Here is a 17639-nt window from a genome sequence, read left to right as displayed (position 1 = left end):
CGAGAGTAATCCGAAATTTCGTTCGTATCGACGAATTCCTCTCGGTCAGCCTACCATGGCGAGCACAAGTGTTCAGTTCAAATTTCGATCCACTTTACGAAACGCTAGAGAGTCAAGCATACGTTATCCCTCATCGATTTTGACGCATTGTTGCGAGATAGTAGTGTATAAGGGTAGATACTCGATAATATTGGAGACTTAAATTGTCAAATGTGACCCTACTAAAGATCAGGGAAGAACTAGTAGAAGAAAATGGGAAAGTAGGCTTAAGTCTATATTTCCTCAATAACTTCTTTTAACTGGTTCTCTTTTTCTTCTTCTTAACCCCTAATAAGAAATGAAGGATTTATTAGAGGCCAACAAAGAGCAAAGATGAGAAAATAGTCCCTTCTCCATGGTGGTCTTTCCTCCTTTAATAGTCACTAAGAATAGAATAAAAAGTCTAAACAATTCACTTAGTTAAAATTAAATCAAAGCCCAAATCCCGTGAATGTTCACAAGCAAATCGTCCTCTCAAGTATTCCGAAGCTATAATCTTTAACTAAAGAAAAAATGAAGAGGTCCGTAAGAGGCAGTAGATAATCTTCTCTGTATCACCCTCCAGACGATTAGCAGCCGATCAATCAGTCAACACGGAGTACCCACGCTCACGACGTGGGATTAGCGCTTTCACTTGCTCACGTGTTACGATAATCGATCGGCGCGTGTCCCCCCCTCGGAGTGCGTTCGAATCAACGTGCACTCTCGCCTATACATTACCCCTCGAATATACATATGTATACATATCACGTACGCGCTCGATTCAAGAAGATGACCAGGGAGGGGTTGGCCACCGAAAGAGAGGGGTAGCCCGAAGCAGCGAAATTGGGTCGTGGACTGGTCAGTTCTGCAATACGCGTGTCGCAACCGGCAGTATTCGGCTGGAATTCGCCCCATTTACCGTGCGCTGCAATCTCCCTGTCCATCCTCACACCCCTCGGCTCCCTGCACCCCATTCGCTCCACGACCTGGCTCATGCTCCCTCTTCCCGTTCCCTCGTTCCATTTATCGGTTTATCCTCCTCACACGCCGTACCGCTACCTTTCTCCCTTCCCTCTTTTTCGTTCGTCCTTATTCACGCGCTGCCGTGCTCTTTCGGCCCTCTCCACCCCCGCCAGCGATCCACCCACAACCCGTTGCTTTCCTCTCTGTGCACGCTCCCTTCCTATCTGCGCCGATCGGCAGCATCATCCCCGTACGTCCGGTTCCCCTCTTTGTCGGCCCGGACGGACACTACAGGGCGACAAAAGGCAATCGGGGCCAATAGGCTAGTGGCGCACACACCGACCGTTTGATTGACGTCGAAGGGGTGCCACACCGCATTGATTGCGCTCATTGTTCCCAGCGTGTCTATATCCTTGCACTTGCGAGACCGTTCGTTGCCTACCACTAAGACAAAGGGAATGAAATTGTTGAAATTGTTATACCTACACTCGGGAACCTAGAGAGCTTTTTAGTATTGCTGATCTAGACCAAGGCGTTGGCGACCGATAGTTGGTGAACGATAATTTTGACGATTCTAGGGCTTAATGCACAGTGATATTTTAACGCAGAAGAAAAACATATGATCGCGATGAAATCATGCGTCAAAATATCGTTCCTGTGCATTGGCCTTAAAGATTGGCTATGGACTTAACAGAATATTGTATATCGACTGTCTTCTTATTTATTAGATCAGGGCTGTTCGAGTGAGCTCTGTGGGCTCTCTCACTTCCGCTTCCGTTGTCAAGGAAACCACGGGACGCTATGAAGGCCGATATGATATGTTAGTGTCTCTGTTTATAAGAAAGCTGAAATACTACGAGTAACGTATGTGTTGGTGGAGTCACAAAACGATTGGAAAAGGAATCAGGCGAGTGAGAGGCTCCTATGCTGGACAGCCCTGTATTAGGTAGTAAAAGGATTGTTCAGTCTGTAGTGGATCCTTAGAACAGACAAAATTGTCTAAGCAAATCTCTTGCCAAATTGCACTCGTCATAAAGCTCAGAAGATTAATTACATTGTCTCGGATCTCTATCGCAATTGAAGTCACGTAGGACGAGATAGAAAGTAAGCTTCCTCACGTCCCTCTTCTAAACGTCCACGCTGAAACTGCGACAAAGTGTTCCAGCGAAGGTAGCGCATGTCCGTTGACCGCGGTAAATTCCAGGGGAACTTAGTCGACCAGAGAGAACAGCAAGATTTCCGCGAGAACTTTTTCACTCGAGAAGATTCTTTTATCGAAAGTATCAACAAGAAGCTGGCGGTGTTGTATGAAAGGCCGAGACAGGAGAGAGACGAGAAATTGCTATAGCGAGAGGAGGTCCGCGAAGAAGGAGGAAGTCGGCAGGTGAACAGAGCACGATAAAACTAACGTAGCCGGAAGAAAAGCAGCTTTTTGTCCCGAAAACTCTGGCCAGGCTTTCAGAACGTTTTAAAATGACGAAAAGGTTACGCTACGGAGCACTCGTGGTATGTTGCGAAATCTGCGCGTACTAGAAGACAGGAAAGAAGGCTGAAAGGGAGGGAAAAAGTAACCGAGAGAGTGTATGCCCGAGGAAAAGACAGAAAACGAGAGGAAGGGAGAGAGAGTGAGAGAGAGGGAGAGGGAGAGAGAGAGAGAGAGAGAGAAGAGACAAAGAGAGAATGGAGAAGGTTGGGTTCGTCTTAACAGGGCGGAGATACCCGTGGGGAGGAAGTTGGGGTTGAAAGTTTTCCTCATATTTCTAACAATCACCCCGTCTGTCCTTCTTCCCCTTGTTTCTACTTCTATTCTTTTCTCTGTTCGGGAAATTGAAACGACTAACACCTCTGAGAAAGTCGACGCCGTCGTGGAAGGTGCGTTCACCCCCTCGCTAAGATGTGCAAGACTTTACATTTTCCATCAACTACATTTTTTCTCAAGAAATACGCACAGCATCGAAGAACATTACATTTTTAATTTATACTCTTCGAACACCGCAAAATTTAATATTTCTCTAATAAGATAGGCTATTAATACACTTGAAGGTTCTTCAATATGATGTAAATTATTTACTACAAGTTATATCAGGATTTTGGAATAAGTATATTCGTGAGACACTGCTTCCATTTTGTGCTCTATTTTTACACGTACTTAGGTCAATCTTTTAAAGATAAAAAATTCACAGAATGATTTAAAATAAGAGTATCATAAATTTTAAATCTTTCAGATCATTAGTTCCTTAAGCTCTACTCTGTTCGATTTAAAGTGCATCTTTAAATCTTCGTATTTTTAGAATACTAAAATATGAACGCCCATTTATTTCTCAAATGCTTTATCAAGTAATTGCTTCCCATAATTTCACACAGAAAAATGATCTTCCGAAGTCAGCAGCAAAAAACTTTAACGTTAAAGATTAAATCTAAATGTTCGCAAGTTTGTGGTAATTTCGATGGATAGGAAGTCATGTGGTATAGAACCGAGAGAGATTGTAGATTGTCGAAGCGTCGGACCAATGGAGTTCGCTTATCTGATGAACTCGCCCGTGTTCCCAAAGATCGGCGAAACTTTGGACTCTTTCACGTAGTTTCATATCGACCTTTCTCGAGAACCGCGAGATTAGTCGTTCGACACTTTTCGAAACGCTCTCGCAGAGCGTTCCCGAAGCGGTGGCACAGTCATAACAGAAGTTTCCCAACTTGTTGCCGGTCACGGAAACTTTTCCACGGAGCTGCATGCTGTAAAATCGCTCGTGTCCCTACACGGTCGTAGTTTTTCAGAAGCGATTCTCCTACCGGTTCGAGGCCGTCTAAACAACTTTCGCAACTTGTTGCCGTCGACTATGCTCCTGTCCAAGCTGCTCTGTGCCATCGCTTCCTGAAATTGATCGTTCGCCTTTTCTTCTCTTCGTTCATTCTTTGCAACTGAACCATCCTCAGTGATCAACTTCTGTGAACTTACTGGATACACATGATCAATTTAGTGTTACCTGGTCGGCTGGAAAATAAGGGAGAAAATGTTATCGCTTGACATATTCAGTGTCTGGTTCTCTATATTTTAATATGTGCACACGAAGGTTCTGGAACATGTTCCACGACTTCGTGACAGTAAAGCTGAACTCGGTACGTCTGAAAGTTGCAACAGACGACTGCGCGCGTAGCCGCGGGCTAAACTCTCCAGCCGAAAGACGAAGCAGTATCGACCTCGAACGAGCTCGAGGCTCTTCCCCAGCACAGGCAGGAACACAACGACGTCGCACAACGGCGAGCAGGTCTCCTTAAACTTTAAACCCAGAGCCCTCGAGAGATAGAGAGGAGAAGCCTGACTCAAGACCTACCCACGGGGACGAGGTGAATATTTCAGGTGACTCGAGTGTCCTCTAAAATACGCCGATGAATCCGTTGGTGGCTATGCACGACAAGATACCTCGAATTTATCGCGTGGCTTATCCTACCAGCGACGTCCCAGGAACCTGATAGGACATGCATTAATGCCACGTTATTTCACGGCTAAAAGAACACACTTCGCCAGGGTGCAGCATGTGTAAGCTGTGTTCTTATAACGATCGCCGCTGGAATAAATTATTGGAACGGAGGAAGATGCTTCAGAGAATATCCTAAAGCTTTTAGGGATAACTTGTAGCTCGTTGGTTTTATAGCGCTGGATGTCTGAGGAAGATTACGGTGAATAGATGCATCGATTTTCTAATGGAATTTGATCGCTAATACTCACATTTTAAGGAGCTAAAAGAATGTTGATACCATATTCTTACATTATTTCTGATTCAATAATAATTGATATTTCATTACATAATGAAACTTTTCCAAGATCTGAATCTAAATTTTGAACGACTCATAAACATTCATATGCAATCCCTGGACGCGTAATTGGAATAATGGAACGAAAGGCAAATTTACTGAAATGCTGTTTAATGTTTAAAATTTGCTCAGCTGTGGGGATATTGAATTATTGCGGGGGAGAAGCGACAGAATCACAGGAATACGGGAAGGGTGCAGCCTGGAAGAAGACATGGCTCGCGAGGGGGTACCAGCAGTAGTAGCCGGATCAAATAATTGCTGTCTTGATCGGTTGAGCAAACAGTGGGTGCCTTCGCAGAAAAGAAGAGGAAAGGGAAAACAGACGAGGTTCGCGAGGATTCACCTCCGTGGGAGACGCAAATCCGTTCTGGATTTGCCCTCCACTCTTTCCCTTTTTTTTCCTAGACGGTGCTTTCTCGCCGACAAGGGCGGCAGACTCTGCAAATTCAATCTTACCAGCGACCTCTACCCATCCTACACAGTTTGTTCCGCCTATTGATTCCAAGTTCCTACGCCGGACCCGACGAGAGCTGGTTCGTCTCATGGAAACTGACTCCACCGACGCTACGAGACCCCCACAAAAGGTCAGATTCTGGAAGCAACCCAATTTTTCACGGGAGGAAACTTGTCCCGAATATAATCCTAGCTTTTTATCAATTTTTCTCGACCCCGACGGTCGAGCCGTCGTTTGCACGGAAATTCCACGATGATTTACGACAATAGATTAATCTCTCCATCCATCGATAGAGCGAGGGAGCGATGGCATGAATTCTCTAGCTTGGACTCGCATGTCTACATTTGAAGAATAATTATTTAGAGGTTGTCAGATTTTTGCACCTTAGAACTTTCAAAGTTTAAATGCAATATTGATAATATTTGTGAGATAAAACCACGCAAGTCAAATATTTCTGTTTTAGAGACGTTTTTGTGACTTAAGTACGGAATTTTGCATTAGTCACATTTTGAACAAATTTGAGTTGAATTTGTGGAACTTAATAAATACAATTATTACAAGTGGAATTTCATACATAATATCGGATTATTAAATTTTGAATGATTGGAATTACCAGTAAATTTCAGGCTGGAACAAAGTCTGAAGCGACTAGTCTCCCGCAAGAATCCGATTGTACCACAGTTAGAGATCAAAGGCCGATTTGGAAATTCATGGGAGTAGAACCGTAGATGTGCGACATAGAGCAAAGTGCAAATGCCACCGCTATGGATGCGCATAAACGGTAATCCACGTGCAATGTGATTAATAATAATTTGCCGGTCGGCATAAGCGGAACCGATTAGTCGGCTTAGCCAAGCGTTATGGTAATTGGGAGCTATTACCCGTCGAGTGCTCTCTCCCCTTCTCGCCTCTGTTCTATCACTACCTCTCTCTCGCCCTCTCTCTCGATACTCTCTGAACTTTCTACTCTTTAGCTACTAACACGTTTATTCTCTACTCTGTTTTCAGTTTCCCATTTTCTTTATTTTTTACTTCCTGCATTATTCACCACTGGTCAGTCACTATTTACCCCAAGCTCGCTGTAGAAATAAGAGCACAGACGAGTACACAGCAAATAGACTGTATAATAATATGTATATAGTCGTATGAATGTAAAAGTAGAAATGTCAATGACATCCATGGGTGGATGGGACATTTTAATTTGATGCAGACCTAAACAGTAATAAAGAAGGAAAGTATAATATCGAGGATCGGAGTGAGGCAGGGTATATACAAGATAGAGGAAACAGAAGAAAGGGGTAGGGTACATATAAAATAAGCATTATAGAAGAAATAAATTTTAAAGTTGAGTAAAAGTTTCCAGTGGTCAAGGATGATTAGTGGTCAAGCTGCCCACTGGTCGGGGCAGTCTAAGGTAGTCAGAGACCCAGGAGTCCCCCCAGTGAATCTCGAGGAGGGTCCACACCCGCCGGAGGGCCCGTGACGAGTGAAACACTCATGCTTCTGCAAGGGTATTTATACTCTGTCGAGGAAGAAGGGGAACCAATCAGAAAAGTTCTTTGACTGATAGGAATCTCGAGATTGATCTGACGAGCAGTATTTTGTGAAAAATTGATATTTTCTATTAAATAATCATCACAACAACAATCTCTGGTACACACATTGTTAATAACAATCGCACACAATGTGCACTTGTACAAATTATCAACATTTATAATTGTTATTTAATGAATGTGGAAATTAACTTTCTGTACATTATTCTTCAATTAATCTCGCAATTCAGTGATTGGTTGCCTGCTCTTCTGGTCACTCACTGTAGTATCTCTAAAGGACGCAGATCGTCCTGGTGATCTTCTGGAAGAACTTCTTGGACTATGCTGGACTGTCCTGAGATACTCTGAACCACTCTGGCTAGTGAATAGCTTGACCGTTGGCCAGCTGTCTTTGACTTACTAATTTAAGTTAGTCAGATGACTTTGGCTTACTAATTTAAGTTGGTCAGATATCTTTGGCTTACCAGTTTAAATTTTATGCTTTAAGATTTTTGTAGAGGAAGATCATTGTGACTTTGATTCCAGCTATCTCCCCATAGGTCCCCGTAGCACGTATATGATCTACTCTTAAAGTTCTTAATGATTTTTCTTGATCACCCTTATTAAACGATTCGTATTCATCACTAGAATTTATTATTTACGTATTCGTTTATATTTGTTACCTATTTCTCAGATATGCTAGCTAATCCGACGCATATTTTGGTTAATATAGCACTTACAACAGAGGGTGCTCGAAAATCAGTATTTTTCAAGTAGTTTATCAAAAAGTGGGCATTCAGAACATGAGATATGAAACTCCATTAGCTGTCTAGTCTATGTATCCTGTACACTCGTCTGTGACAGGAGAAACCAACGTAACATGAAGACCCATTTCTAAGGTTACACTCGTAATTACTGTTGGTTACCACGCTGGCCATACACTACCCTATGGCAATGACTCGCCAGCTTAATGCCTTCTTTCGTGTGCCATAAAACGAAATGGCGAAACACACAGTGTACCCTCGACTTTGCCAAGCGCTCGACTCGTTTGCAACCCTTTACTGACCGACTTGACGAAAAGCCATCCCCATTTTTATTCGCTTAAAACGTCCTCTTCTCCCTCATTTGCCCCGCCATCGCGCGGCACGCATCACGTCGCTTTCCTCTCGCCTCAATTAAACAGAAATTTTTCTCGTAATTTCCCCGTTAATTCGCATTTTAATTACACACCAACACCGAATGAAATTATCCCGATGAGCTTAAGCATAACTTACTAATTAGCCGCATTGAATCGTAAAACATTCAGTCTGGTCCGATATCGCAATATCTGGACGATTAACGCACCGAGACGAGTGGCGCCTAAATGACTAAAATTCGCGCTTCCTTGTTTTTTAAGGAGAACCACCGTTCCTCATTTCCCATTCACGCGTGGGGGAGCGGAGCATTCGGGGAAAATTGAAATTAATTACAGCGTGCTCGTGTGCCCATAAAACGACAAGGCGTGGGTGGGGATGAGAAAAGGGGGTAGCGTGCGTGAAATTCACGGTGAAGCTGGCCACCAAAATACTTGGCTGGAATTAGTAATTAAGTGCTCGAGACAATTCCGGAAGCGAGTCACCGTGACGTTCTGTAATTGCCGGACACTACGGGGATTTCAATTCCTGGCCGCGGCGCGGCGCGACGCAGCGGGGATTTGCATACTTTGTGTTTTGTATGCGACGCGCATACTGGCCGACGCTGGTATTACGAAATTCGGTCGCGACGCGAATCCCTCTATTTGTCTCTCTTTCTCTCTCTCTCCCGTGCACGACCACGCTGCTCGAACGTCGTTATAAACGAGTTACGTCCGTCCCTTGGACGTCGTTATGAGTGCCACGTTTCACCGAACCCGGCTCGTTCTCCTCACTTATGGACGGTGCGCTAGAGATATGCAATATCGTGTCCTCCCCTACACGGTTCGCCTCGTGAATTGCCGCGACACTGCTCTTTTTTAATAGCTACTGCCACCCGCCCTCCTCGTCTTTCTCTCCTACGTTCTATCTTCTCGAAAATCACGCCCTCCCGTTTATCGGTGGAATTAATTTCGTATTATCGTTCCTCCGTTTCAGACGCGCGATGCAGCGGAAATTTTTTAGACGTCCGTTAGACGTCATGCCCTCGCCCCCTTCCATATGAGCGAGATTGAATTTAAGATAAATGAATTTTTAATTAACACTCGGGCAAGGGGAACCGTGATCGATACGCGGGTTTTAGAACCCACGTTTTAAAACTGAATGAATGGGGCTTTCTAAAAAATTGTGGCTTAACAGCGGAGTCATTGCAAGCGGAATTTTAATGAAATCTGGTATTATCGGTAGTGTGAGGTGACTTTGTATTTGTGTTAGTGGGAAGGTTGTTGTATTTCTTGGCCAAGCAGAGGTATTTTAAGTTTTGTGACTTGCGTGGAGTTTAGGTAGTTCACAGTTTTGGGGAAAATATGAGGAAGCTGGAATCTCTCCTGTGGATATTTCACCTAATACAGAAGCCAGAAGGAGATTGAACCATCTTGGTTTCTTTAATCCTACTATGAGTTGAGCGTTCCTTATTTTTATCCTGTGATTTGTATTTCTAATATTCAAAAGAATCCACCGTCTCACATAGACCTCTTCCTAGACCAATAATATTTGAGTAATAGAACCAGATGCTATTTACTTTTAATTTCAATTGGATTTGAAATAACTTCTGAAAGTTTTTTCGAATATTGAACTCCAAAATCGACAAGGCAGGATAGCCTTTAAATATCAATCGTCGAGAAGAGGACACTCTATCTACTCTCATATTGAACTCCACTCATAGTTTCTTTTGCTAACCGTGTACGAATACCTCGACAATTATACCGCACTCTCGACGGGGAGTGGCCTGGCCGGAGTTATTAGCCTGAAGTGGCTTCTAACGATGCAAGAGCCGAGTACTTGCTGACTCGTGTTTTCGCACCCCCGATCAAAGCATTATGTCGAAGTACCACGTGTCTGATACACTTCGAGTAGGATAACTTGCCCGACATGCTGCCTCTACGACCATCCTTCGTTCGAGAGTCGCGATAACCGAAGCGTTTAATCAATTCTGAAACTCGACGAACTGCTCCCTATAATCAAGTCTGCGACGCGTGAATCGTTTCAGTTAATTTCGCATCTAAACGGGAGTTTGCTACAAGTCAATAACTGATTAATAACTACACTGGCGCTGGAGGTAGAATTACACAGGACTTCCCTGTAATTTCTTGTGACTATCTTGGCGGGGGAAAAATTAGTGTAGTCTTGGATCAAATAAGCTTTGCCACTTCCTGGAAACTGATTCCTAGAATAAATCTGTAGTCAGATTTACTCTAGTCAGAATTAAGACTAACCTCAAAAACAATCAATTCTTTTTACATTAGACAAACTATTACTAAATGATACTTTGAGGATTGCTTGTGGTCCCTGTATAGTTTCATTGCTAGTACTCTAAATACTGAAAATTCTAAATGACAAAAATGAAGGAAAATCCAGTTCGAATAATCGAGGCTCTACTGTATTGCAATTAGCACATTAATTATATATCGTAATATATTACACGGTAGTGTACTCGTATGTGTATGGAAGAGTACATTACATATTTTGATGTAGAAAAAAAGTGGCGTATCAGGCTTTGCCATCTGACTACAGGAATGATCTACGTGTAGACGAACGCATCTACAATTCAGTTTTCACCAAAAATGTAAAACATCGAATACATCAGCCGTAACTTAACGCGAAACACCAGAGCTGTAATTTACCGCAAAATATCAGAGTAACAATCTAACGCACGTCGGGCGTCGAAGCGTGTCATCGGGATTCAGTTATTTGAAAATTTACAGTCGCAATTCCGACTGGGCGTCAAGAAACGGCGCGCAGACCGTGGCAAACATTTCCACCGGTGATATTTTATTGGCGACGATAGAAAATATGCAAAAACGGAGGGTGGTTCGGTTCGAGGAACGAAATTTACGTCTCCAATTAAATTCTCGCGGCTCGACGAGCGACAATTCGCCGGCGCAGCTTTTCCGCAATCAGGTCGTCCGGCGGGACGATTTATGCGAATTTTCCACGGTGACCGTTCGTTTTGTTCGCAGGTGCAGCCGCGGCGGTGACGTCCGCGGGTGGCCACGGGTTCGACGCGCATTTGCGCGGCCCCAGCTTCGTCATAGAGCCGCCGTCGAGGGTGGAATTTTCAAATTCGAGCGGCGCCTGGTTGGACTGCACCGCGACAGGAAGTCCGCCGCCCAACATCGATTGGTCGACCGCGGATGGGCATCCGGTGAACGACGTACCAGGGGTACGGAGGGTGCTCAGGAACGGCACGTTGGTCCTTTTGCCATTTCCTGCCGCCGCGTTCCGGCAGGACGTGCACAGCGCGGCCTACAGATGCGTCGCGAGCAATTCCGTCGGCAGAGTGCTCAGCCGTGACGTGCAGGTCAGAGCAGGTAAGAATCTATCGATCAGTAATAATAATCCCCCCAAAAGACCTTAAATAGGTGAAAGGAAGCACGCTAAGTATATGCGTTTCCTTGAAAAATCTAACTTACAAGAACTAATCTTCTACGAAGCATCAATCATTTGAAAAAAGCAATTTAAGAATTTGATTCGTAGAATTAGAACAATTTAATAAAAAATTAAGAGCAAATTGTGCCTATCCACTTTCACAATAGTTTTGGAAAGAAAAGGTCGTAATAGTAATTTGTTCATCGTACGCGAAATATTGCTGAAATTTTTCTTCAGATTAGCTGCTCGAAAGAATGATTTTACATAATTTTGCACTCGTTCACTTTGCATCTCTGTATTTTATGGCACGCTGCATGCACAATAAGCATTCAGTTGTTATTATTCGATACAAAATTACACAGGTTATATTTAAATATTAACACAATTCGCTTAAATTAATACAGTAATGCGTAGTATTTAAACATTCATTTATGATTATTGTTTGTCAAAAGCTGCATGCATGTATACTACTAAAGTAATCGGTTCATAAATTAAGTGGATCGTATCGAATCAGAGTGTTTACATTATGCAGTATGATTTTTATCGTACATACACCTATACAACCTCGGTAATCAAGCGCAGTAGAAAGACACACGTATGATTAATGTTAGACCATTCCACTTACACGCATCAGTAATCTGCGTATAGAAGTTACCTCTCAACCCCACAAAATTCGAAATCGTCATTATTTGCACTGAATTCCTGCTGAATAAACAACGACAAATAAGACTGCATTCATCTTAACAGTGCAGCTGCCTTTTCATCGTGTTGCACTGTCCACGACAGCAAGCGTTTCCGATAATGAACATAAAAGCAAATCGTCGCTCAATCGTCGGGGCTTGAACCCATCCCTGATTGCGTTCCGTTTATTTTTACCCAACGCCGTGAAACCCAGCTAAACGAAGCGAGCGAACGTTGATTGCACCCCGAGCGTTCAGAATGATAGGAGAAATAATTAAAAAATCGTTAGGACGCAGTTTGGTCGTATTCTTTCGAACGAAGAAAGCAGCGAAATCCAAATCCAGACGAAGGATGTCCTGTAACTGACCGAATGCAAATGAGACACGGACCAGAGGCCTCTGGCCAGCTCGGTGTAATTACCTGTTTAAAAAAAAAAAAAAAGGAGGAAAACGAAGAAAAAAAATGCAATCTGAATGCAAATCCGTGTCAGCTGGGAGGTCGACTCGACGCTTTCAGGATTGCCAGCTACTCCCTCGCGGCTATAAAATTCTGGCTTGGACGTGTGGCCGTTAATTAAAACTTTACTTCCTGCTTTCGATTTAACGAAAGAAATTCCTGGCCTTTGCCTCTACTCCGAACGAAAGTTTTCTCGGTCCATTGCAAGCCGATTTGTCGTGCGACGCTGGTAACTCAGCAGCCTGTTTCACCCCATTTCGTCGATATCTGTTCCCCCTGAACGCTTTTACAGGGGCGAGCACTCTTTGCCACGATTTGGGAAAAGGGTTTCAATGTGTTACCGAGTCTGGAGGGGGAAAATAGCTTGAAAAGTTCAGACGAGGTTTACGGTCAGTGGAATTTTAAATGTGCTGACAAATTCAAACTCGCGGATTTTCGCGTCGGCTATCGATGAGAGTAAAGTTGTGGCTAAGCTGAATGAAGCAAAAAATACCGTTATTAAATTTATCGAATATTCCGCGTTCTTTATTGCGAATTTTTCCTCAGTTTATTAGACTTCCATATAGATTAATACTTGAGAATATAGACAAATATTTCGAAGGATTGCGTAACCTTAGAGGAACTAAATTTAGGAAGGTTCAAGTTGTTAAAAGCCTCAAAACATTTATAACCACAGGAGCTACTTTCAAGCCCCTCAAAAACATAAATTTTTCAAAATTAGAATACACCCAACGAAACAGAAAATTAGTAGCTTAAAAGCCGAAAGGTATTCTATGGTCAAACAAATACCATTTTAGAACAGCTACTAAAACGCTAATTGAACAGTGACCGCATACAACGAATCAGGTGAAAACCACTCATCCTCCCCAGACCCGCATGGAAATCGACGCATAGTGCTGCCTGAAATTCCAATTTCGTTTTGAAAACCGCTCGACAGCCGCGCGCGTTAAGTGTTTTAATTTCCAGAAGAATTTCCCATCGGCGTCGGTGCCGCGTTGAAACCCCGGACTGTGCCGCCGATCAACGTTATTAGTTTCCCCGTAAAACGGAGGGCAGAGAAGGGAGACGTGGAAAACATTCCCTGGGAAAGGCGCGGGGTGTTCGAGAATCCCCTGAAAAATTGACCGAATATCGCTACCGCGAGCGTGACACTCCGCTGGAAACGAACGTGTCGGAATACTGGAGCGAAACGCGCGAGGGGCAGCGAGGAAGATGAAGGACGAAGGAGTCGAAGGTTGCAGAAGCGACGAGAAGAAATTCAGCGTGTTACGGTGCACAACACGAGAGGAGAAGGTTCGCCGGCGTCGCGACGTCGGCGTGTCACCGCGACTGCAGCGTCGCTGGCAGCTGGCCGTCGCCCTTGGAATTTCCACGTAAATAAAATCTCCGGAAGGGTATAGTGCCTCTCGAGCGGCTTGGTGGGCGACGGGTAGAAACAAAAAAGGAGAGGAGAAAAACGACCGGCAGACGTCGAGGAGGACGAGGCGTTCGTTACGCCCGCGTCGCCTCACGCCTCGCCGCTTCCCCGACGTCGACGTCGAGATTCACCCGGTTGTCGACGACGAGTAACGACGTGACACCCTGCACATAAGTTCCTCTATGTGCACGCGTGCGCCCATATGTGCAACGCCCGCGACCTTCCGGAGCGACACGATTCGACGCAGAAACCGACACGATTCGCACGCGGCCACCGACTCGAATCGTGTAACGTGTTTTAATTACCGCCACCGCGGCCCATCCTGCCGTGGGATTATTTGAATGGCCCTGTTTCGCAACACTAGGTCGAATGTTCAAATTAATGCGACCTCTGACGGCCACAGCGCCGCGCACACGCTCGTTAAAGACCTCGCTTTAACCGTCGTTACGTTTATGTTTGACGGTTATGCTGGAGTTTTGCTGTCACTGGGTAGAAATGATGCTGAAACGAGGAGAGCGTTTGGTTTTTAAGGTTGTGGAAAGAGGTTCATGGAAACGCATGCGAATTTGTGGAAGAGAGGTTCTAAAGCTTCGAACGGGCAGCTTTAAAATTTGGGCACGACGGGGATGAAAGCTTGTGGTTTATCGATGGGGAAGGATCAATTTGTTCTTGATTGAATAAGTAATAATAGCGGAATGTACATGAGTGTGATTATTGTTATGCTCTATTATTTTGTATTGAAATTTAATTGATATAATTTTTAGATCAGTTTATGAATATTGTTACTTTATGTACTACGTTGAAGTTTTATTTATAATAATTACACTGTAGATGCAAATTTTCATAAATTCATAAAAATGCGCAGTCTGATAATAATAGTACTACATGGCGTCTTATCCTTCTTGTGAAAAATGAGTTACATTTTTGAAGAGGCAAATATAAACAACCTTTCTTTTATTTGTTCACAGTGGTGGCGCAAGCATACAAAGTCGACGTGGAGGTGATCGGAGGTGCATCGAGAGGATGTACGGCGGTGTTACGATGCGTCGTTCCTAGCTTCGTGAAAGACTTGGTGCGCGTTGTTTCCTGGCTACAGGAGCCTTCGTTTTACATTTACCCATCTCTACAAGGAGGTAAGATTTTATCTCAGACATAAATCTCTTCACATTAAAGATAATAATCTCGTTCTCATTTATACGGTAATTATCTCTCTAATAAGCAGTTAACATGAATCATAGAGGGTACTCTCGCGTTATCTTCATCCATTTTTCGCTTACCGAAATTAAGTTTCACGATAGTGGGATGCGTTCTACCATAATTCGATAATGAGATCCGATAGCATCGATACATCAATTTTCCATACATTGTGTGCGGGAAACTATACAAAGATTAAACGAGATGATACGACCTTATTTCCCTACGAAATTGCAAATATTTCTTCAATGCTCCCATCATTTTTACGAAAAGCAATCGGGAACATATAGATTTTAATTAAAAATTAATTTCGCTGCTTCCATTCCCCGCGAAAAACAGTACAATTTTTTTTCCTCCCCGTTCCACTCTTTTTCACGAACCGACGCTGCACGGGAAAAATTCCCGACTATAATTACACAGGGCGGGCCGTACGTCTTCCTGAAAATTAATTTCGCAGACTGATCGCGAGTGACGCGCGCGGCCAGCGAAAAAAAAAAGAAAAAAAAAGAAAGAGAGGCAACATTCATCGCGACGTTTCGGGAGTGTGCAGTATAAAAAAGAGGCGCACTCATGGAGGAACATGCGTGGAGAGCTAATAGCCTGGGCTCGGTGGCACTCGGCCACTCGAACGCTATTATTCTATATGAAAAGCGGCGCGCGCTATCGTATAATCGATAATTTCGCCTATCTACCAAAATGTAATATTCCGCGGGGTCGCGCGCGTGGTGTGGTAGGAGACGGCAATAAAAGCCCAAGAGACATTCCAGGGAGTGGGGCGCAGATGCAGTAACAGGGCCGATAGGTGCACGCCACGAAGAATTATACGGGGAAGCGGCGGTCGGGCGATTTTCGCGTACAGGTGGAGGGCAACGGGGCAACTATTATGCGAGGCCGCGCCATTGCTTACTGGGACTAAAATTTAATATCCGGCACACGGGCGTAGCCGGCCTGGCTACGCTGAAATTTAATATCCACAATAATCTTGCATCACCTTCCGCAGTGGTGTAGGTCGGAGATTGTACGGGCGAGGGTCTGGCAGCGGCGCAGGCGGCAGAAGCGTCAACCTCGTAACGCGCCACGCTACTCATTAATAGTCGTAGAAATTAATTAGATTTAAGAACGTCCCCGGCTTGTTTCGCCGCTGTGGCCATGGCTGGATTGAAAAAGATGATACTCGGTAATTAAAACGTAATATCGCTGAGCTCGGCTGTCGCGCCATTAATTAGTAAGCTTAATTAGTAATCCTTTTAATTGGACGCGCCGCGGCGTTGTTAATGCCATTTGACGATGATCTCGCGCGATCTTCCGCGATCCTACGTTTTCTCTCTAAAGTCACCGGTAATTATTTTTCTACTTCAGCTTGTCTGCTCTGTCTACTGTCTACTCCCTTTCTCTGTAGCCTCGCCCCCTCTCTGCGGCGTTTCGATAAATTTTATAATTGTGCACCGCCGACGAACATATTCATTGTCGATAACGGGCGGCAAAGGAAAATATACAGGGCTGGCTGCTTTCCAAGGGACTATTGTCGTTCGGTTTTCGAACGAGGAACGGGCGGACTGGCGTAAGTTTTATGCGACGCTGCAAAAAGACCCCGTAAAAACGGGCGCGCCACTCTCGACACGAAGATATTGGAGCATGTGAACTGCCGCTGTTATCGTATGGCGACATAAAATTCCCTGCGTATCGCTCTGTTCCGCTGTTCTTCTGCATATCCGCTTGACTTTTGAATCGGCCGTGTCTGCTTATGGCGGATGGATTTTAATACTACATTCTGAAATGTTTTGGTGAACTTGCAATATTTGATATCATTTGTATTTAGTAAAATTTTGACTACAGCTGTGAAAAAGTGTTTTAGAATATTTTTTTAATTACTCGAAATATTAGAATTTGTGGTGCTAGTTGATTACTGAAACTATTGAGATTAGTGTTTTTTGTAGTCTATTTTCAGAGGTCCTTAGAATTATTTAGATTTTCTAGGATTATGCTTGAGGACTATTCAAACTACTCAAGATTAGCGAATCTAGTAGAACTACGAAAGTAACTCCAACTAATGAGGTTACAGAGATTAATGACTCTACATCAAGTACTTTAAACAACATTAACGTCACTGACAATTAATAGATCTAAAATAGCCATAACCAGTGCTCTTCAAAAGCCACCATCCATCAATCTCTCCGATTGCTCCGAACATCAATTATATTTTCACGTACCAATTCTGACTGAACTAATTCTTGTTAATTCCCTATATTCCAACATCTTTTGTCCCCCGTCGTCTCTCGTCACAGATACACCAAGAAACTCGAGCTGTCGACAACTGGGAGTACAATAAAAATGCAAGAAATCCTGAATAAGTCCTGGAACGAGATAGCAATCGAAACGAAGACGTGTTCAGTGTACCGAGGATTCACGCGAAATTAAATTCACCCTCTGTTGTCTCTTCCGCTTTCGCCGATCTCCTAAGCTCGCTAGACGGAAACTCCATCTTCTGACCGGAATCATAATACGCTTGATACAAATCGAAACAATACCCGTGTCCCGTATATCTGTTACATCCAGCTCTGCACATATAT

The 17639-nt window shown here is 43.9% G+C and overlaps 1 protein-coding gene across 12 annotated transcripts in view; it reads left to right on the top strand.

Annotated features, from left to right (window-relative positions):
- Dscam2 (Down syndrome cell adhesion molecule 2) overlaps window positions 1-17639 on the top strand; it is a 99243-nt gene that overhangs the window by 52163 nt on the left and 29441 nt on the right. For all 12 annotated transcript variants that reach the window (XR_013003550.1, XM_076392953.1, XM_076392951.1 and 9 more), the window contains exons 2-3: window positions 10913-11263; window positions 14844-15008. Coding sequence is in view for 11 of the 12 variants with exons in the window: in XM_076392953.1 (XP_076249068.1) it covers window positions 10913-11263; window positions 14844-15008 (516 nt within the window). In the remaining variant the exon portion in view is untranslated. The remainder of the gene's footprint in view (window positions 1-10912; window positions 11264-14843; window positions 15009-17639) is intronic.

Source organism: Calliopsis andreniformis, chromosome 3 (assembly GCF_051401765.1).
Source record: "Calliopsis andreniformis isolate RMS-2024a chromosome 3, iyCalAndr_principal, whole genome shotgun sequence".
Taxonomy (NCBI): Eukaryota; Metazoa; Arthropoda; class Insecta; order Hymenoptera; family Andrenidae; genus Calliopsis; species Calliopsis andreniformis.
The sequence above is the reverse complement of the archived record's forward strand: the minus strand, read 5'-3'. Positions and strand labels throughout refer to the sequence as shown.